The sequence below is a fragment of the Triticum urartu genome, chromosome 5A (assembly GCF_056163025.1).
Source record: "Triticum urartu cultivar PI428250 chromosome 5A, HENAU_Tu73, whole genome shotgun sequence".
NCBI lineage: Eukaryota > Viridiplantae > Streptophyta > Magnoliopsida > Poales > Poaceae > Triticum > Triticum urartu.
In genome coordinates, this window is record NC_141877.1 from 33,885,053 (window position 1) to 33,906,993 (window position 21,941).

General features: G+C 45.2%; 2 protein-coding genes across 3 annotated transcripts; one reads left to right on the top strand and one right to left on the bottom strand.

Annotated features, from left to right (window-relative positions):
* Window positions 1–1,023: 1,023 nt before the first annotated feature.
* LOC125506688 (uncharacterized) lies at window positions 1,024–5,860 on the top strand. Of its 2 annotated transcripts, none has more exons than XM_087525381.1 (5): window positions 1,024–1,321; window positions 1,453–1,676; window positions 4,789–5,011; window positions 5,181–5,373; window positions 5,473–5,860. In XM_087525381.1, exons 2-5 carry the CDS (start codon window positions 1,582–1,584, stop codon window positions 5,604–5,606), a joined length of 645 nt encoding a protein of 214 aa, XP_087381507.1. In that variant the 5' UTR covers window positions 1,024–1,321; window positions 1,453–1,581; the 3' UTR covers window positions 5,607–5,860. The 2 variants fall into 2 exon arrangements, with proteins under 2 accessions (XP_087381507.1, XP_048527400.2); XM_048671443.2 differs by having other exon boundaries at window positions 1,567–1,676.
* Window positions 5,861–6,905: 1,045 nt separating this feature from the next.
* LOC147967769 (uncharacterized) lies at window positions 6,906–8,633 on the bottom strand. Its single transcript, XM_087522543.1, has 5 exons — window positions 8,467–8,633; window positions 8,250–8,301; window positions 7,649–7,859; window positions 7,341–7,533; window positions 6,906–7,237 (listed from the first exon to the last, which is right to left on the bottom strand). Exons 2-5 carry the CDS (start codon window positions 8,276–8,278, stop codon window positions 7,104–7,106), a joined length of 567 nt encoding a protein of 188 aa, XP_087378669.1. The 5' UTR covers window positions 8,279–8,301; window positions 8,467–8,633; the 3' UTR covers window positions 6,906–7,103.
* Window positions 8,634–21,941: the final 13,308 nt, after the last annotated feature.

Sequence of the window (21,941 nt, forward strand, 5' to 3'; positions counted from 1 at the left end):
TTCTAAAAATATTGAATAATTATTAAAAGGGTTAAAAATATTTATAAAATGTTGAATAAGTGTTCGGACAATGTTGAATATGCATACAAAAAATATTTATCACTTATTAAAAAATATTTTTGACATATATGAAAATTTAGAGTGAAAAAAACAAACATAAAAATAAAAAATAAAACCAAAAATGAAGAAGAAGAAAGAAAGCCACACAAAGAATGGAGAAGAAAAAAGAAAGAAAAATCTAAAGAAAGACAACAAACAAAGAAAAAAAACAATGAAAAAATAGTAAAAATGGAGAAAAAGAACAGATATGGAAATAGAATAGAGAATAAGCAGTGAAAAAGGGGCTTGTTTCGCATTAAGAATAGTCGCCCTATTTATCTCTATCCCTGTACTACATGAAAAGAACGCAAGGTTCTCATACCACCTTTCTTCCCATCACCCATTCGTCCAACCTTTCATGTATACGATAATCAATCACCTTAATTTATTTACCTTCTGAACCAATTGCACTTTAATTTACTTACCAAACTTTTAATCAAAATATAAGATAATTCACGGTTAGAATTTGATGAGCATTTATTTACACAAGCTAACATACTAGAATATTTATATTCCGCTGCAACACACGCGCATTGTTCTAGTACTACTTAAAAAGAGTGTAAGGTTTTTCATTTCACCTTTCTTTCCACCATTCCTTCGGGCAGAATTTGATGAATATTTATTTACATAATCGCATTATTATTGATGGGTAATCACAAGCTAACGTATTAGAGTGTTTATATCCCGTTGCAATGCACGGGCATTGTTGTAGTACATCAAAAAGACAACTATAGCACAATGGCTAGCCGCATGTTCCTCCTGTGCTCGCTTAAGGCGACAAAAAGTCGCTGTGACGATTGCCGGCCCAGCATGGCTCGTGTATTATTAGGCGTGACTGGGTGGGCTGTGTCGTACCTGGCCCGTTTAGGCCTGCCTGCCGGCCCACTTGTCGGTTTGGCCAGTGGCCACGTATTGCTTCCCCAATCCCCCCCACCCGAGGGCTCTCGATCGTCTCTCATGCCCTCCCTCCATGGCGCAACCCTAGCCGTACCTGGACCACGGCGCCGCCTCTCATCGTCTGGGCCAACTTCTTTCCGTCTATACGCAGCCGCCGTCGACCAGGATCTCGCCGCCACCTCATCCAGGCCCGCTTCCAGGAATTCGCCGCCAACTCGAAGACCCCAGCGACGGTACATCAAGGTCAAGCCGCCACCTGCTTCCAGTAATTCGCCGCTGCGTCCAATACCTCGCGGCCGCTTTCTCCAATCCCACCGCTTCGAAGGTAGCCGACCTCCCCCTTCACCATTTTTGTTAGCCACACCAAGGGGTAGTCATACTTTCCGTGACAATCTTTTCACAAATTGGAGCCGTAGCTAGTAATTTGTCATGTTACTCAAACAAACTCTTTTTTAGACCCATATACAGAGGTGAAGTGGAGTTGAGGGGTGGAGTGAAGTTCGACGTGGGGCCGAGCTGCCTCCAAAGTCCCCTAACGGCCGGCAATTTCACCACCCACTCTTGTTGCAGGTTTGATCAGCTGAGATGTCATTAACCCGGAGCTCATCTTCAGCCTCGAGTGGAACTGCTTCTCCTCCCAGTGAACGGATTTCAGTTTCTGGTGAAGAACATATCAACAGGTGTGTAGACATCTTATTTATTGCATTTGCACGTGTGCGCTCAATTCGATGTGGTCGTTTTATATTTGGTTCCATCTCCCTACCACTTGCACACGAGCTAGGTCATATAGGTAACTAGAAGCATGCATATTGTACGGGATTCTTAGTGCAATGTTTGGTTGGCAGCCACATTTTGCCACAACTAAGGTTAGGCGGGTGGGGTGACGCAGTTGTGGCATGGCTAAGCTGTGGCACAAACAAGGTTCTTTGGTTGTCTCCACAGCTTAGTTGAGTTGTGGCAAATTGGGTGAGGCCACCCGTTTCGATGATTGCATCTAACTTCTTATGAAGTGATGAAATGGGCAGCATCCGCGGCTCTCAGAAACCAACCATGGTGCTCAAGATTTTTCTTGGATCTGGATGGGGATTTTGAGTGGAGCGAGTAGGGGTCTTGGAAACAAAATAGAAGGGGGATTTGGAGTGGCCTAATATAGAAAGAAAAGATTTGAACACGGGAGGGGTTTTCAGATTTGGAGAAGAGAGCAATCTGGGGAGAGGAAGATCTGTGAGGAGATAAATAGTTGAGAAGATGAAAGCGAGATTGGAGGAGAATGGGAGGAGGGGAAAAGGTACGAGAGAGTTCATGCTTTCTTTTTGCCCAGAGTGGTGAGGTACCCCTGTATGCGCTATTATTTCCCTCCCGTGGGCCGTCAGAGGAACCCTGTTTTTGGACGAATCCGGCGCCACAAAATGGGCGAAAAAGTGCGGCAAAGTAGTAGCGAGTGTGGCGAGATTTTTGTTGCACGTTAAGCTAAGGTAGGGAAACGAACACCAGCCTGAAGGAGTATGACATGCCTAACTTAAGGTATGGCAAGTCATGGCTCCCGACCAAACATGCCCTTAAGAAGACTGACTTGCCATTTAAAAAATACCAGGTTAATTGGGCATACCTCGTGATCTCTATTACCAAGCTTGTCAATTAGTTTCCAGAGTTGAGTTTGTTAAGAGTTTTTCTTCCTTAAGCTAGAGTTGGAGTTTGTTAGGTATGGTGTGATCCAACTCGTGGATCAATAAATTTGTCCATGGACTAGCGTGTAAGACCTAGGGGGTGTTTGGTTTAGAAATGGTAATGTAAATAGATTGCGGTGGCATTAACGGTGTAATTGGACCATTCTCCATTTTGTTTTGCTCCATCCAGTAACAGTATCTGGTTGCAAGACAGGGTTTGGTTGTTTGTAGTAATCTGGATAAATCAGAAATCAAGAACATATCAATACCACCAGCAACCCAATTAAGAACCAATCAGCTTAAGAAATAAAATTCAGCAAGAATTGAAGGGAAGGCCATGGCGCGGCAAAGAAATCTGGACAGAGGAGGGCGGCATAGAGATCCGAAGAAGGTGCTCCAAAGGCGGTGAAGGGGATCGGCCGACGATGCTGCTTTTCGCGGGTGCCACTGCTGGTCATGCAGAGCACGTTGGGCGGGATGGACGGCTGCAACCATGGCTGGCGGGGCTGGGGGCAGGGTTGGGTGGTCGCTGTACTGGGCGGAGGGATCTGAGGCGGCAGATATTGGGGGAGGAAGAAGACAGAGTTCCATGAGGGATGACAAGGCGGTAACGCGAATCGTTACCGGTGGGTCGTGGGCGGAATGGGCCTTGTGCTGCCCTGTTATTTGTTTCCAGGGTAATCAATTATGGGCCAAGGAAACCAAACATGTTTAACAGTATTAGATTGCGCTGTAATCTGATAATGGACAAAAGAACGCGAACAAAACACCTCCCTAGTGGCAACGACGGATAATAATAAAACTGAAAAGGAGGCCTCTCCTCACGGCTGTGCTCTCAGGAGCTTGGTCTGTGACAGTTAGTGTGTTAAACGATCTAATTGCTTCAACAAATAGGCATTCAGCCTTCGACAATGATATCTGTTGCAACAGACTGTTTGCACAGTTCTCTCAGTCGTTATCCATGCCAAAATACCCGACCAGGTGGCCTATGCATTTTATTATTTTGCTGTTAAAAAACTTATTGCTCCCCCATTTCACACTATAAGTGCATGCACACTATGCATACCAAGGAGGCAAGGATACACTAAGTCTAACAGAGAGTTAATGTCGACAAAACATGATTTTTGGCTTCAGTTCACCCCCCTTTTTTTTTATGATTTTCGATGCAGATCAGTGGTTGAGACGAAAACTCACCCCTTGGTTGCAAAGTGCATAAACAGTCTAATTCACATGGACTTCACTTGTCATCAACAGCTCAACTACGTGCAGGAGCATTCTGATTCACGTGCGATACGAGTTAGTTTATATGCAAATTGGGATATATTGATATATACAGATATATTGATGTATACCTATTCAGTCACAATCTCTTATTAAAATAGGGGTATAGATTAGGAAATCTTGCAATAATTACACACTTGATTTCTTTGGAGCATGAAGAATGTGCTCATTTCAGCGGTACCAAGGACTCATAGGACCGAACTGAGCAAGTTGCAACACCACGAGGGGGTGTCCAAGCTAGAAAATTTCTGGTACTGACAGCCCACCTGGTACCAAGACCACCACCAACATTCTGATTATGACGTAGCAAAAGTAAAACTATATTTTCTTCAAGTTCTGCATTGAGCCTTCGCTAGCAAATTGAGGGACAAAGACATAACTTAATTGTCGGTCCGATCTGATACTTAGAGGAGGAAGTACAAACTGGAAGGGAAGGACTTGATACTGGAGTGATGTGGCACTCTTGCTAATGGACGAGGTAGCTCACGTTGTTCATGCTCTTGTCAGACCACCCATCCCTTGGCAATGGACCAAATGAGTGTTTTCAAATTTTTATTTTCGAATCTCATGCATATTTGACATAGCATAGCATATCGTCGTGTTTGCCAGTATAACAACCACTTTGCCAACGAGACGCTCTTCTAATCATTGCAATATTCCTTCAATGAATAATCTGTAGCTATGAATATTGTATATGTGCTCACATGTACATGTGGTTTTTTCCTCTATGAACAACTTGTTTAGACAAGATATTCATCTAATCGCCTTGTCATCTAATTCTTTGAGATAACTTTATGCTAAGTCATTAGTGATTATGCTTTAATGTGTTCATTTTGGTATGTAGGGATGGATTTGCTGGGTTGGAGAGCTGGGAGGACCCCACTCCTAGGCCATCACCCTTTACTCTCAAGGAGTTTGGTGATGCCTGGGTTGCTGCTGCAAAGCGCCAGCTCATTCGCAGGGTCAAGACACCGCCCCGTGAGGAGCTGCTAAGGCGCAGACAAGAGCATGATCAGAAGAGCTTGATGATAGCGTTGAGCGTCTATGCCAATCAACACAATAAGCAAGTATGCGATCATCATACTCAAATATTTCACCTTGCTTTTAGACTAGTTTGTTAGTTAATTGTTTACTTGGAATAGCTAAAATTCCATGATTTGATTTTGCAGACTAGAAATGCAATAAAATATATATCTCGTCAGGCTAGTTAATTTACATGTGTCATTTGTATTTCAGCATGCTGACCTCGAAGCAATAGAAGTGAAGGAACGAAACCCAATTGATGAGGGGGGGAAAGGATACGTGCACTTCAACTTTCTTGTGAAGATGCGAGGTGGCCCATCTATTTTGTTCTTTGCGGAGGTTCATCCAGATTGTAGAGAGGAGGAGGATGTGTATCTTTGCGCCCCCTTGGAAGCTAATGACTCGGGTAACTATCCTTTAGCTTTATGCTGTTCAGATTGATAGTTTTCTGCAGATATTTTTGTTATGCATCTCTACTTCTAATACACTTTCCCTGTTTTATAAGGTTTCTGCTATGGATGCAAGGACCGTGCAAAAGAGCTAATGCATCCCACTAGCGGTGGCTACTTGGGTGGGCACAAGGATGTTGTTTTCCCCTTCATTTACGAAAGTGATGAAGAAAGCGGGGACGAGGCCTGATTTCGTTTGGTTTGGATTAGTTTCTTGTGTTGGCTGCAATGTGATGTGCTAGTGGTTGCGAATGACAAAAATGGTGTGGTGGATTATGACAAGGTCTCGTTAAGTACTGGCATCTCGTTTGCACAAGGATGTGAACTTGTTAGTACTGGCATCAGAATTTTAGCCTACCCATCAGCCCTATTAACTGGGATATTTGTTCTCTAATGGCTGTAACTTTTTCTAATGTAATATATATCCGTATACTTAGACAACCACTCCTAATTTGTGCTGCAGGAGTTTGTCCTGAATTCAGTCAGTCGAGTTGATCTCACCGAATTGATGAGCTAACTGTGGCATGGAATCTTCTGTGCATCAAACCGTAATAATACCAACAAAAAGTATTTGAATTATCACTTGGGTTTCATTGTCCATATAAAGATTATAGTGCCTGCATTTACTTGATATAATTTGCAAACCATGCGCTACTAGTTGGCATATATAGCAGATAATGGAACAAAGATAGACAAGGAGGACTTGAATTTCACATGGGTAGTCTTGTTGATAGAATTTGTTTGGTCTTGTGCACATGGAGCCTTCACCAGGGTGGGTGGCCTTGGCATATTGAATCCTCCTCCCAGGAACACCACTAACAAGAACTTTGGTGCTCAGCGTTTGTCAATCTTTGCTCAAGACCAGGGGGCTGGTGGTCAGCGCAGCGTGGGGGCGGCGACGCGGGCGGCTCGCACAGACCGGAGGGCACCATAGCTGCGGGTGGGGGGTGGGGTTGCTGTTGGCGTCGGTGAGGGATTGGTTGCAGGTAGCTGTCGACCAACCGGGCTCTGTCTGTCCAGGTGAGTGGCCGTGATAGCGGAAGAACAGCATGGGCAAAGTTTCTCAAGCACCGCCAATGAGATAGCACCGGTGAAGCCCGTTTTTTGGTGTGGTCTTGACCTTGGCAATCATCAGCCTGTGATTGTTCTGCCGTCCCTTGTAAACAAATACTATCTTCTTGCTATAAAAACACGGCACGCTCTCAAAAAAAAACACGAATAATAAATACAACACATGTGCGTGGCATGAAGCATTTCAGCACTGACGTTTTTTACAACTAAACTTGTCATCCAAAAAACCCAAAAAATACTGAAACTTGCCATTCGAAAAGAAATTTGTCATGTTTGACAACTAAAGTAGCCATCCTCGTGTCACTAAACTTGTCATCAAAATGTTCGGAGTTGTCATGTGTTCGTGCCACACGAATGGCACTTATCAGGGTCAAAAAGAAACAGTAAACAACAATTTATAATGATACATCATCCTCCATTCTAACTTATTACCACAAATCATCAAACGAAATTGTCACATGCATGATTCTAGTCACATTACATTATTATATAACACTATTAATAAAGATACATATGCTTCGGCCCCTACTTGTCACAGCCTGCTGTCACCAAAGCACTCCTCCTTACGCACTCAGCATATTGCAGCTCTGTCTTGTTGGAAACATATATTGTAGATTCAATCAAGAAAGCAATCATCATCACTGTCCTCCTCCACGTAAGGAAACGGCACATCCTGGAGTCCACCCAAGTAGCCACCACATGTGGGATGCCTGAGCTTCCTTGCATGCTGATTGCACCCAAAACAACAACCTTCACGCGAGAAAAATATGTACTATATATATTAGTATATATATATATATATATATATGCTAACAAAAAGTCAAGACAATTAGAGCAAAAGCGAAATAGTTACCAGAGTCCGTATCTTCCAAAGGAGTGCAGAGAATAACATGCTCTTCCAAGAAGCAACCATGAAGCATCTCAGCAAAGAACAAAGTGGGTTTGCCATCCACACCTTTTGCAACAAAGTTGGAATGCACATATCCTGCTGCAACTCCACCAACTAGATTCCTTTCTTTCTCTTCCACAAATTCCAAGTCAGTAATCTGAAATATAATAAATGACACATGTAACAACAGTCGAGCACTTGTTAATATATACGGTGGCTAAGAGAAATGGAAGGAAACATAAATATTTTGATTATGATATTTTTGGACATGCCTGCATATTGTTTCGCTTGGCATATGTGTGGAGCGCTACAACCAAGCTCTTGCGCTTACGCTCTTGTTTGCGCTTCATCAGCTCCTCGGGGGGCGGTGACTTGGGCCTCAGGCTCATGTGGCGCTCGGCGCAAGCAAGCCAAAAATCCTGGAACTCATGAAACTCTTTTAAAGCGGAACCATCCAATGTCTGCAGTGTCTCAAAGTCGTTACTGCATGCATGAAAAAAAAAGACAAATTAGTATGTAACCTCAATTAGTTGTAATGACACAGGTTGCCTGAGCTGATATATTACTCCGTGGTTGTTTAATTTGAACTGCAAAAACGTCTTACATTTAGGAACGGAGGTACTACATTACTACACCAAAATACTACCTACTAGTGTGAGTTTTAACACCTCCAGTCCGAAAATGTAAAGCTTATTTTGTTTGGTGAAAATCAACCAAAATTGAATCTACTGGCATTCACTTTATGCCATATGTCCATCAATCTCTTGAATGCATCTTCTGATATTATCGATTCTTTCTTTTATACTGTATACAAGTTCAAAACATGCAGGCACGATAGTCACAAAGGTTGCATTAAAATGTCTGCATACGTACATGGTAATTTCTCCATATATCGACGACATGGCCACCGATGGATCTACCGCTCCTGCATCAGATCAGATATATAATTAACAGCAGGAATTAACTAGATGTGTCAGCACGCTAGGCTAATCCACGCCACACATGGAGATGGGAGAAGGGGATCCCCATCGAGTGAATCCACCTGTGTAACTGGAGAGATGCTGTAAATCACAAGGACGGGCGGCGTTACCTGTAACTGGGGAGATGCAGGGAAAGGGTGCGTGGCGAAGAAAGGAGGAGATCGCCGGCGATGAGATCAAATCGCCTCTGCCGGCTTTTTCTTTCCTGCTTTTTAATTTATTATATGGTCTTATCTCAAGGAAGAGGAAGACTTGTATAAGTAGGAGTATACAAGAAGAGCCACGCCGGCCCAGTTCAACTCGGTCTGCCTGCTGCTTTCCGAAAAGGCCTGGGCCTGGGGTGCACGGGACTAACGACGGATTCGAACCGGATTCTGTAGTAAATAAACCAGGCTACTCTAGTGGCCAAATTTAATTGTTTCTAGAACATTTTGAGTTTCAAATTTGTGAAAAGTTTCTGTATACGTGAACATATTTTAAAATTTTGAAAACAGAAACCAACATTAACAATTTGTAAACAATTTCTGAAAATTAAATATTTCATGTTTCTGTATTTTTTTTAAAATTCTGAACACGTTTTACATGAATGCTTTCTCAAATTTTTATTTTTTTCTAAAACATGAAAAAAATTCGAATTTGTGAACTTATTTTTAAGATGCAAACATTTTCATAAAGCTCTTTTTTTTATTTTTGGACTTTCAATAAAAAGTTAAAAAATAGAAAATAAAATCATAATTCTAGTGTTCCTAACAAACAAACAAAAACTGTTCCATGGTTCCTAAACTAATAAAAACAAACAAACAAAAACCAAAACTAGAATATACGCATTAAATGGGCCAGCCCAACCCGATCGCTTTGACTCTTAATGCGTCAAATAGGAAACATGGAGTGCACGCTCCATCTCCGCCACCAGAGTCGACACCCTACAACCAGATACGAAGTGTAACATCCCTAGCCTTGCTATGCACTTCGACTAGCTTGGTTGTTGCATCATGTCTAAATTTCTTTTAAACTTGAAATGGGAATTGTTCAAACCCTAGCACTAAATCAATCCATCTAGGCTTGATTAAAATCTTTTTCAATAAACCCAAAATGTCCCTAAGAAAAGTTCATGATTTCTGGTTAAGGTGAAAACCTCTCCCAAAAATGATGATTATATTTCTAGGTCATCTTTGGATTTTTGAATTAACACAAAAGTATTTGAATTGGAGCAGTTTAAATGCTATATATATATATATATATATATATATATATATTAAATGGTCCAAATATTCTGAAGTTATTTGTGGAGCCCTTGAAATAATTCAGTTAACCTCGAAAATAATTTTCAGAATTATCTAAAATGATTTAGTTCTTAAACTAAATCACAACAAAGAAAACAAAATAGAAAAAGAAAAACAGGAAAAGGAAAAGGCTTACCTGGCCTTACCGGTAGTCCAACTAGGCAAAGCTGGCCCGGCCCACTGGCCGTGCCAGTCACCACCAACATCTCGCCAGAAGGACGAGAGGCACGTGATAAGGTTTTTGGGGAGCGCTCAGCGCGACTACTGGCTACTTCATCACGGATGATCCGGTCGCCGACGACTACTTCCCCGACAACGACTTCATCCCCGACATCCATGATCTCCTCAACGACATGGCAGACGAGGACACCGACCCCAAGTCGAGCACTTCCACTGCTGCTGTCCTGTACGTGTTCTTGCTCTTTCTGTTAGATGTCATGACACAGTTCTTTGCTCTACTTTCCGTCCTACATGTGTTAGGTTCTACTTCATATATGCAACTTCATCTAGTGTCTCTTCTAGATGTGTTTAGTTCAAGTTCATATATGCAGATGCTCTTTACCTTCTCTCTGTCCGAACGCATGACTTGTTTTATATCTACTATATTAGTCATGCTTTATCTAGTATTTCTGTTAATAAAATCATTCGGTAAATTTCTCATATTTCCAACAATCCAAAAACCTTATTATAGGCAATTTACCCTGAGTGGTTTTGCTGCTTCCATGAGACCTCCTATGTTTGAGGGTATCCACTATAAGAGGTGGCGCTTGAGAGCAGTCTTATGGTTTCAAACCATGAGTTGCTATGATGCCACTCTCGGCAAACCTGAAGGAGAGCTTGATGCTCAACAGACACAAGCTTTTCAGAAAATGGATACTCTGTTTAAGACTGCTCTCTTGAGTGTTCTTGGTGAGAACATAGTTGATGCTTATGCGTCAATTGATAATGGAAAAGATATGTGGGATGCACTCGAGGCCAAGTTTGGGGTCTCGGATGCTGGCACTGAGTTGTACATCATGGAGTAATTCTATGATTACAGGATGACTGAAGAGCGCTCCGTGGTTGAGCAAGCTCATGAGATATAGTCATTTGCTAGAGAACTTGAGCACTTCAGTTGTATGCTACCGGACAAGTTTGTTGCCAGAGGTATCATCACTAAGCTTTCTCCTTCATGGAGGAACTTTGCTACCTTGCTGAAGCATAAGAGGCAGGAGTTTTCCGTCCCGGATCTCATTGGCACTCTTGATGTGGAAGAAAAGGCGAGAGCAAAGGACACACGTGCTCGAGGTATTGAGGGAGGATCTAGTGCCAATGTGGTATAGAAGCAGAACTTCCAGCCCCACAAGTTCAAGAATAAGGGCAAGTTTGATGGAAAATCAAAGTTTGATGGGAAGAACAAGGCTGTGCAACACACGAACTTCAAGAAGAAGAATGGCAAGAAGAAAGGTGCTTTGTCATGTGTGTGGGGATCCTGATCATTGGGCTCCTAGTTGCCCTAATCGCTATGACAAGCGTCATCCTGGCGGCAAGACTGCTAATGTTGTCATTGGAGACACTGACATGAAGGATGCTGGGTATGGTATATTTCCCACTATTCTTTCATTATGTCATTCTCCTGACTGGTTGATTGACACGGGTGCTAATGTGCATGTATGCGGTGATATTTTCATGTTTTCGTCTTATCAGACCGCAGGGACTTCAACCGTGCTGATGGGCAACGGTTCAAGTGCTTCTGTTCGTGGTGTTAGCACGGTCGACCTGAAGTTTACTTCGGGGAAGATCGTGCGGCTGAAGAACATGCATTATGTCCCCTCCGTCAATAAAAATCTTGTTAGCGGATCTCTTCTGTGTAGAGATGGCTACAAGCTTGTCTTTGAGTCGAATAAATTTGTAATATCCAAGTATGGAACCTTTGTTGGTAAAGGCTATGAGTCAGGAGGCCTGTTTTGTTTATCCTTATCAGACGTTTGCAATAAAGTTGCTAATCATGTTTGCAACAATAGTGAATCAAATGTGTGGCATTCACGTCTTTGTCATGTTAACTTTGGTTGCATGTCGCGACTAGCAAAGTTGAACTTAATCCCTAGTTTCACCACTGTCAAGGGATCTAAGTGTCAAGTGTGTGTGTGTGCAAGCTAAACAACCTCGTAAGTCTCACACGACTGCAGAAACGAGAAATCTTGCACCACTAGAGCTCATACATTCAGATCTATGTGAAATGAATGGTGTTTTGACAAAAGGTGGAAAGAAATATTTCATGACGTTAATTGACGACTCCACTAGATACTGCTGTGTGTATCTTCTGAAATCTAAGGATGAGGCTTTGAAATTTTTCAAGATCTATAAAGGTGAAGTGGAAAACCAACTTGATCGGAAAATCAAGAGGCTTAGGTCCGACCGTGGTGGAGAGTATTTTTCCAATGAGTTTGATGCTTTTTGTGCGGAACATGGTATAATCCACGAGAGGACGCCTCCCTACTCACCTCAGTCAAATGGGGTGGCCGAAAGAAAGAACCGTACTCTAACTGATTTGGTTAACGCCATGTTAGACACATCTGGTCTCTCCAAGGCATGGTGGGGGGAGGCGATATTGACAGCATGTCATGTCCTGAACCGAGTCCCCACAAAGAACAAAGAGATAACTCCATTCGAGGAATGGGAGAAGAAAAGGTTAAAACTCTCTTATCTGCGAACATGTGGTTGTTTGGTGAAAGTCAATGCTCCAATTTAGAAGAAGCGGAAGCTTGGACTAAAGACTGTGGATTGTGTTTTCCTGGGATATGCCTTTCATAGCATTGGCTATAGATTCTTGGTTGTAAAATCTGAGGTACCTGACATGCATGTCGGTACGATCATGGAGTCGAATGATGCGACTTTCTTTGAAGATATCTTTCCCATGAAGGATATGGCTACCTCATCTAATCAGGAGATGCCTAGTTCATCGAATTAGGAACCAGTTACAATTACCAAACCTACCATTTCGATAGAACACTTTGAAAGTCCTATGGAGGAGAACAATGAAGTTCCTACTAGGAGCAAGAGACAGAGGATTGCAAAGTCCTTTGGTGATGATTTTCTTGTGTATCTCATAGATGACACTCCCAGTTCTATTTCAGAGGCCTATGCATCTGAAGATGCTGACTACTGGAAGGAAGCGGTTCGTAGCGAGATGGATTCCATCTTAGCGAATGAAACTTGGGAGATAACTGATCGTCCTTATGGGTGCAAACCTATAGGATGCAAATGGGTATTCAAGAAGAAGCTTAGGCTTGATGGTACTATTGAAAAGTACAAGGCTCGGCTCGTGGCAAAGGGTAGTACCCAAAAGGAAGGTGAAGACTTCTTTGATACTTACTCACCTGTGGCTCGACTGACCACTATTCAAGTTCTACTTTCACTAGCTGCCTCACATGGTCTTCTCGTTCATCAAATGGATGTTAAGACTGCTTTCCTAAATGGAGAGTTGGACGAGGAAATTTATATGGAACAACCAGATGGGTTTGTACTAGATGGTCAGGAAGGAAAAGTTTGCAAGTTGCTGAAGTCTTTGTATGGACTCAAGCAAGCACCCAAACAGTGGCATGAGAAGTTTGAAAGAACTTTAACAGTTGCAGGCTTTGTTGTAAATGAAGCTGACAAATGTGTGTACTATCGCCATGGTGGGGCGAGGGAGTTATCCTTTGCTTGTATGTGGATGACATACTGATTTTCGGAACAAATCTGAATGTTATTAAGGAGGTCAAGGATTTCCTATCTCGTTGTTTTGAGATGAAGGATTTAGGAGTGGCTGATGTCATTCTAAACATCAAGTTGTTGAGAGATGATGATGGCGGAATCACATTGCTTCAATCTCACTATGTGGAAAAGATCTTGAGTCGCTTTGGCTATAGTGACAACAAGCCCTCTCCAACACCATATGATGCTAGTGTGTTGCTTCGAAAGAATCAAAGAATTGCTAGAGACCAATTGAAGTATTCTCAGATTATTGGCTCGCTTATGTATTTAGCCAGTGCTACAAGACCTGACATCTCTTTTGCTGTTAGCAAACTGAGTCGGTTTGTTTCAAAACCAGGAGATGTGCATTGGAAAGCTCTAGAGAGAGTTTTGTGTTATTTGAAAGGCACTGCAAATTATGGAATTCACTACACCGGGCACCCAAAGGTGCTTGAAGGGTATAGTGACTCAAACTAGATCTCAGATGCTGATGAGATAAAGGCCACGAGCGGTTATGTATTAACTCATGGAGGTGGCGCTATTTCTTGGAAGTCTTGCAAGCAGACCATCTTAACAAGGTCAACAATGGAAGCAGAACTCACATCACTAGATACAGCTACGGTGGAAGCAGATTGGCTTCGTCGGCTCTTGAATGACTTACCGGTTGTTGAGAAACCTGTACCGGGTGTCCTTATGAACTATGACAATCAAACTGTGATCACGAAAGTGAGCAGATCAAAGGATAACATGAAGTCATCAAGACACGTTCAGAGAAGGTTAAAGTCTGCCAGGAAAATGAAAAACTCCGGTGTTATTGCATTGGATTATATCCAAACGTCTAAAAATCTGGCAGATCCATTTAACATCTTTTGAAGAACACACCTATATGAGTCTGATTGTCAAACGTCGCAATCTATGAGAGTAGGGTTCTCTCTAGTAAACTCAGAGAGTACGGTTCTCTCTAGTAAACTCATGAAAGGTCACGGAGTATGACGTATAAGCTCCACCCGCGGGGAAGACCCACGGTAGCCACGTATCGGTCAAGGCTTTATGTGAAGCTAGATTCGCAGAAAACTTGCAGTTCAAGGCCCAGTCCACTGTTCAAGTTGCTGACTAGTGTAGCATAGAGTTCTAGGTGGAAGTTCAACTTAACAGTCTCCACTGCAGTACCGGTATATAAAACAGTGTTTTGGAACCAAAGGCAATTTCTGTGTGCCTCTGGGATCCGGTGGGGGATTGCTGGAATTTTGTCTATTTTGGGCCTAGCCCAATAGCAGTTTCAGAAATTCCTAATAAATCCTAGAGGCCCACTTAGCCCATTTGTGCAAGGCAAGGGATACTACTAAAGTTTAGTCCCACATTGCTAGTTGAGTGGGAGTTGGACCTCCTTATAAGGGAGGTTCTTTCCCCACTTGTATGAGCATGAGAACAAGAGGGATATCCACGCGCGCTCCTCTCCGCCGCCCGCCTCGCCACGCCACGCCACGCCATGCCTCGCCTCGACGCGCCGTGGGTTGCGGGAATGAGCCGAGCCGATATCTAAATTTTTGCTACGCACTACGGGTATACGAAAGGTCACACGGAAGCTGAAAAGATTTTTGCAAAAGTGGAGTTTGAATGCGAACGGTGCAGCCCTTCGGCTGCTGGCTGTTCGCTTCGCCTTCGTCTCTTTGATTCGCCTCCCGTCGCTGCCCTCTCGCCTCCTTCTCTTGCACCTATAAAAGGGAGGTCGTTCCTCCCAAAGAGACGCACTAGAACCTCTTCCTCCTCTCGCCACAAGTTCCTGAGCACTGCGCTGTTGCTACGATCTTCCCCATCCCGGCTTGCGGCGTGCACCGCAGGTCGGGACAGTAGGCCTCCGAAACCACACCTTTTTGAGTCTTGTACGGGAGAAGGGTGATAAGGTTTTTGGGGAGCGCTCAGCGCGACTACTGGCTGCTTCATCACGGACGATCCGGTCGCCGACGAATAGTTCCCCGACGACGACTTCTTCCCCGACGTCCACGATCTCCTCGACGACATGGCAGGCGAGGACACCGACCTCAAGTCCAGCACTTCCACTGCTGGTGTCCCGTATGTGTTCTTGCTCTTTCTGTTAGATGTCATGACACAGTTCTTTGCTCTACTTTCCGTCCTACATGTGTTAGGTTCTACTTCATATATGAAACTTCATCTAGTGTCTCTTCTAGATGTGTTTAGTTCAAGTTCATATATGCAGATGCTCTTTACCTTCTCTCTGTCCGAACGCATGACTTGTTTTATATCTACTATATTAGTCATGCTTTATCTAGTATTTCTGTTAATAAAATCATTCGGTAAATTTCTCATATTTCCAACAATCCAAAAACCTTATTATAGGCAATTTACCCTGAGTGGTTTTGCTGCTTCCATGAGACCTCCTATGTTTGAGGGTATCCACTATAAGAGGTGGCGCGTGAGAGCAGTCTTATGGTTTCAAACCATGAGTTGCTATGACGCCACTCTCGGCAAACCTGAAGGAGAGCTTGATGCTCAACAGGCACAAGCTTTTCAGAAAATGGATACTTTGTTTAAGGCTGCTCTCTTGAGTGTTCTTGGTGAGAACATAATTGATCCCTATGCGTCAATTGATAATGGAAAAGATATGTGGGATGCACTTGAGGCCAAGTTTGGGGTCTCGGATGCTGGCACTGAGTTGTACATCATGGAGCAATTCTATGATTACAGGATGACTAAAGAGCGCTCCGTGGTTGAGCAAGCTCATGAGATACAATCATTTGCTAGAGAACTTGAGCACTTTAGTTGTATGCTACCGGACAAGTTTGTTGCCGGAGGTATCATCACTAAGCTTCCTCCTTCATGGAGGAACTTTGCTACCTTGCTGAAGCATAAGAGGCAGGAGTTTTCCGTCCCGGATCTCATTGGCACTCTTGATGTGGAAGAAAAGGCGAGAGCAAAGGACACACGTGCTCGAGGTATTGAGGGAGGATCTAGTGCCAATGTGGTACAGAAGCAGAACTTCCAGCCCCACAAGTTCAAGAACAAGGGCAAGTTTGATGGAAAAGCAATGTTTGATGGGAAGAACAAGGCTGTGCAACACATGAACTTCAAGGAGAACAATGGCAAGAAAAAAGGTGCTTGTCATGTGTGTGGGGATCCTGATCATTGGGCTCCTAGTTGCCCTAATCGCTATGACAAGCGTCATCCTGGCGGCAAGACCGCTAATGTTGTCATTGGAGACACTGACATGAAGGATGCTGGGTATGGTATATTTCCCACTATTCTTTCAGTATGTCATTCTCCTGACTGGTTGATTGACACGGGTGCTAACACTACAAAAAAAAGACACATCCGTGACATTTTGGGCCGAACGAAAAAAATTTATGTCATACATATGACACTTCTATGACGATAATTGTGACAAAATCCGGTATCATCATAGATGTGGTGGGCTCCTACTTCTATGACAAAAAATCATGACAGAAAATGAGCTTTTCGTCCTGGGCGGGCCGGAGACGCAGCTGCATGACATTCTTTGGGCCGTCCATGACGGAAAAAACCGTGGTAGAAGCGAGGGGGAGGAAAATTTCGGGGAGTTCCCGGTTACGGTGGGAGGTCGGGGGCCGAGCGATGCGCGTTTCTCTCGTACACGTATGCGCGTGTGTGCGAGGCGTTGGCTCTAACTGAACCCGAGCGAGGCGTTGGGCTCTAACTGAACCCGAGAGATTACACTGCAGGCTACACGTTACTGAACCCGAGCGATCGATCGATGGCTGTTAACTGAACCCAATCGAGCGATTCCTTGGCTACTGCTGCTAACTGAAGCCGATCGATGGGATGAAAAGTGAGCGTTGTGGGGGGGGTGGATGAACAGTGAGCGGTGGCGTTGCCTCTGGATGAACAGGACCCCGTGGTGTGGTGGAGGGCTGGATGAACAATAGACGGTGGAGGGGTGCCCGTTGAGGGGTGGATGAACAGGACCCCGTGGTGTGGAGGGCTGGATGAACAGTAGACGGTGGAGGGGTGCCCGTGGAGGGGTGGTTGAACAGGACCACGTGGTGTGGAGGGCTAGATGAACAGTAGACGGTGGAGGGGTGGTTGAACAGTAGCCGGTGGAGTAGCGCACGGTGGAGGCTGGATGAACAGGAGCCCGTGGAGGCTGGAGGAGGTCGACGGTGGATGAAGAGTAGCTCGTGGAGGCTGGAGGGGTCGAGGTGGAGATGAACAGTATCCCGTGGAGTCCTGTTTTGCGGTACGCCACACCCCTCCCGATGAACAGGACCCCCCTTTCGACCGTAGCGCTCTAACACAAGTCCGTTTCCTCCGTTTGGCGGTACGCCACACCCCTCCCGATCAACAGGACCCCCGTTTCGACCGTAGGAGGTCCGTTTCCTCCGTTTTGCGGTATGCCACACCCCTCCCGATCAACAGGACCCCCGTTTCGACCGTAGGAGGTCCGTTTCCTCCGTTGTGCGGTACGCCAGGCCTCGTTTCCATCGCCTCTTCCGTCCAAGCCCTCCCGATGAACACGACCATGCATTCCGTTCCGACCCATGAACACGACGACGACGCTGTTTCTCCGTTCCGACCCAGCCATGTACACGAGCCCTCGCCGTACGTATGCGCGAGTAGGCGTTCGATACCCCGCCTGTATGTACACATACGTGGCCGTATTTTCTTTCTTGCACCCTGGCCGCTGTACGTACGTGTACATGCTATGTGCGCGCCTCTGCTACGACACGTGCGCGCCTCTGCTACGACACGTGCGCGCCTCTACATCGACTAGTATGTACGTACACGTTCGCGACCAGAATGTCAACGCTACGTACGCTTCGACCAGGTGGGTCCCGACTGTCAGGCACTTCCTTGCCTGCAAAGATGTAGCTGGTGGGTCCCAACAGTCAGGGGGCGAATCGTTTTTTTGCCCGGACGCACTTCCTTGCGTGCGAAGATGTAGCTGGTGGGTCCCAGCAGTCGCGGGGCTGGTGGGTCCCAGCAGTCAGGGGGGCGAATCGTTTTGGTTTTTTTGGCCGGACGCACTTCCTTGCATGCGAAGATGTAGCTGGTGGGTCCCAACAGTCAGGGGGGCGAATCATTTTTTTGCCCGGACGCACTTCCTTGCGTGCGAAGGTGTAGCTGGTGGGTCCCAGCAGTCAGGGGGGAAATTTTTTTTGTGAAATACGGTGGCCCGTCCGGTGGGTCCCTGCTGTCAGGTGGAGGAATCATTATTTTCCGCGTAATAAGGAGGCACTTCCTTGCTGCCGCCATGGACCCAGCTGTCAGCCTCTCCACGTACAGTCCACGTCCGATGGAAGTCGTTTTTTGACCACGTTGACCACGCCGCGCCGAGAGCACCAGGGCGGTGGACGACGGCGAGGCCTAGGAAGGGGACGACGGGGAGCCGGGGAAGACACGGCAGTGGAAGCCCCCGCGCGCGCGGAGAGGAGTATGAGGGTTCACTGGTTCGGCTGCGGTGTGAGGCTACCATCGCCGTAGGGCCTGGCCAGTGGTGGGAATAGTAGGAGGCAGTGAGGCCTCCGCGGCAGCACAGCCAGCCACAGGAGGCAGGAGCATGCGGCACGGCCGGCGCTACTTTGGGCGGCTGAAGCAAGAAGACCAGAGGTTGAAGAAGCACTAAGGCCGTTGGATGGACATCGTACGGTCAATGGAGCTAGAATCGTTCATATTGACTAAGTTGACAAAGCCCTTCGTCCCCGTCAACTTAGTAGGCCCACAAGTCAGCCTCCCACCAAGGTGGGTCCTAGCTAGCCGGGGGAGTATTCATTTTTTTGTGCGTAATAAGGAGGCACTTCCGGTGGGTCTGAGCTGACAGCGGGGGGAACGTTTTTTTCACGAAATACGGTGGCCCGTCCGGTGGGTCCCAACAGTCAGGGGAAATGATTTTTTTTGCAAAATACTGGTGGCCCGTCTGGTGGGTCCCTGCTGTCAGGTGGATGAATAATTATTTTGCACGTAATAAGGAGGCACTTCCTTGCTGCGGCCGTGGACCCAGCTATCAGCCTCTCCACGTACGGTCCACGTCCGATAGAAGCCGTTCCTTGACCACGTTGACCACGCCGCGCCGAGTGCACCAGGGCTATATATAATAATTTATATATAGCTCATGGAAACTTCTTATGCAATTTATTGAAGTCATTTTTTTGGTTGGCCAGGGCCAATTTCGCATATTTCTGTGGGTTCCAAACTATTTTTAATACCGAAATGTCCAGCCAGATTTAAAGTACTTTGAAGATATATTTAAATTAGGTTAATGCCCAGTGAAATAGGAATCTGAAATGTGATAAAATTCAGAAATTATAAAGTAATTGCCAATTTGTCATCTGTTTTTATATTTACAACCCATTTCATATTACTTTCAAGATTTGCAGGCGTCTTGAAAGAGTTGCAGCCCATCAGGGCGTAGAAAAATAAGTAGGCCTGGATTGGGTATTCTTCGGAAAAAATAAACTATGCTCATTTTCACAAAGAAAAAAATAGCTGGGCTGGTCACATGGTGAACATAAAATATAAGCCTGGGCTAGACGGGCCACAGCCCAGTTCAAACCCTGCTCCGTCTCAACAATACCAAACAAAAAAAATACTGCTCGAGTAGCTACGTCCCAGGTGTCAGCCGATCTTGTGATGTTCTCTTGTCTATTGACTATATATGCTCACAATGTCGTGGGTCCCAGATGTCAGGAAAACACTAGGAGGAAGCATTTTATTTTTTCCATACGCTGACGTGGTGGGCCCCTACTGTCATCCTCTCCACGTACTTCTACCGATTCCTGTTGTTTGTTGACCATGTTGATAACGCGAGAGGGCGGCGCCGCGGCGAGCGCACCAAAGCGCGCGGAGGACGTCGGCGTTAACGATTTAGGAGACGGTGGGGCGGCGATGCGTGCGCTGAGGCGCAGCCAGCCATGGGAGGCAGAAGCAGGCGGCCCCGCCGGCGCTGGTTTGGTTTTGGCGGCTGGATGAAGACAGGACTGAAGAAACACGACAGACTATAAAAGCAGCAGGAGTACTTAACAACCTTAACTGAAACCAGCAGGGGCACTTAACAACCAAAGCTGAAAGCAGTATGAGTACTTATACAGGTTCAACCGTACAAAGCACGCCTCGAACAGTGCTACTTTGCCTACAGTTAACCAAGGGTGAGGCCGCCAAGCCCCAGGACAAGGCCCAGGCACCACCCCGCGCATCCACAACCTTCTGAAAGCGGCTTCATCTCGCAACGTGATCAATAAACAGGATATTCGCTTTAGAGCCATGAAAAAGCATGAACATAATCTTCTGTCCTATTCTCCAAGATGGACGGGCCTTCATTATTTGAGACCACCCATGAATAAGTATCTTTTCACCTCCAAGGGGAATTGAGTAGGTCGACATAAACATCATGTTGTGACCAAGCGCAAGTCTGACCCGACCATGGTCAGGCATCTGTATAGGAACAATAGAACTCGGCAGTTCCTGTTTCAAGAAGATCACAACTGTAAAACTGTGTATAAGCAATAGTTTATGAACAACATATATAACAGAAAACAGCTCGTACCAGAAGTTTCTCGACATAGTTGGACCTATTCAACGAGTGCAGAAGTGGCACACATATCCCACGTGGCCTTCCACCATTGAAACGCCCCACAAGGACCTCAAGACGATCAATAAAGTGTAGGAACTTGTGGATGTCGATCCAGTCAACTTCAGTGCCATTAGTAACAGCCGGGTTATTACAGAGTAACAAACGAGCAGACTGCTTAACTCTGAAAAAACCTACACGTGCCACCAATTATAAGAAAATATTAGTTAGAAGTAGCATCTTCGTGAGAGATTCGTTGCTACTTCTAAAGTTAAATTGTGATTTTAGACAGAATAGGTGGATTAAGAAGTAATCGAGGCAACAAGCAAGAACCAGATACAAAACTAACATGGATGAAAAATTGGAACGACGTCGGGGTGGAAGATCGCAGTGAAGATGAGACCAGGTTCTGCTATTTCCATCAACATTCGTGCGCCAACTTTCAATCCGTAACACTTGAGAAAGTTTATCCAAGTTCAGCCATAAAAAAGCAGCGATCTTCTTAGTTCATGAACCCAACTCGGAACTTATATCCATGGCTTGTCTTCACTGTGACCATTAAACTAGTGTATTCAGTTATGGCAAGGCCGAGCATCTTGAGTACATGTGTTCTGGCAGAGCAAATAATACACTGCAGGAAAAATAATATGAGAACACAGCATGTTCAAAAAAATCCCACCCTCCCGGATAGAAAAGAGGATTCTAGGAACATATTGTGCGCACTTCAAAATGCTGTGTTAGGATGAGAAGGAACAAGTGTGGCGTCTCGCCGAGGGCGCAGAAACCGCACTTTGGGCACTGCAAATGAAACACACTAGATTCAGTAGGAAGAAAAATGCATCAACGGCGGCGGCTGCCATCCTAGGATTACCTGCGACCAAGGGACTTGGATTTATCGGGGATGGATGAAGAATTCGTACCTGGTTCTCCATGAGAAAACCCTATGCAATCGCCGAGAGGGGGTTTTCTCTGAACAAGCAGACGAGGGAGATGGGGATTCAGGCCCAGTGAAATATTGCCGCTTCGTCTG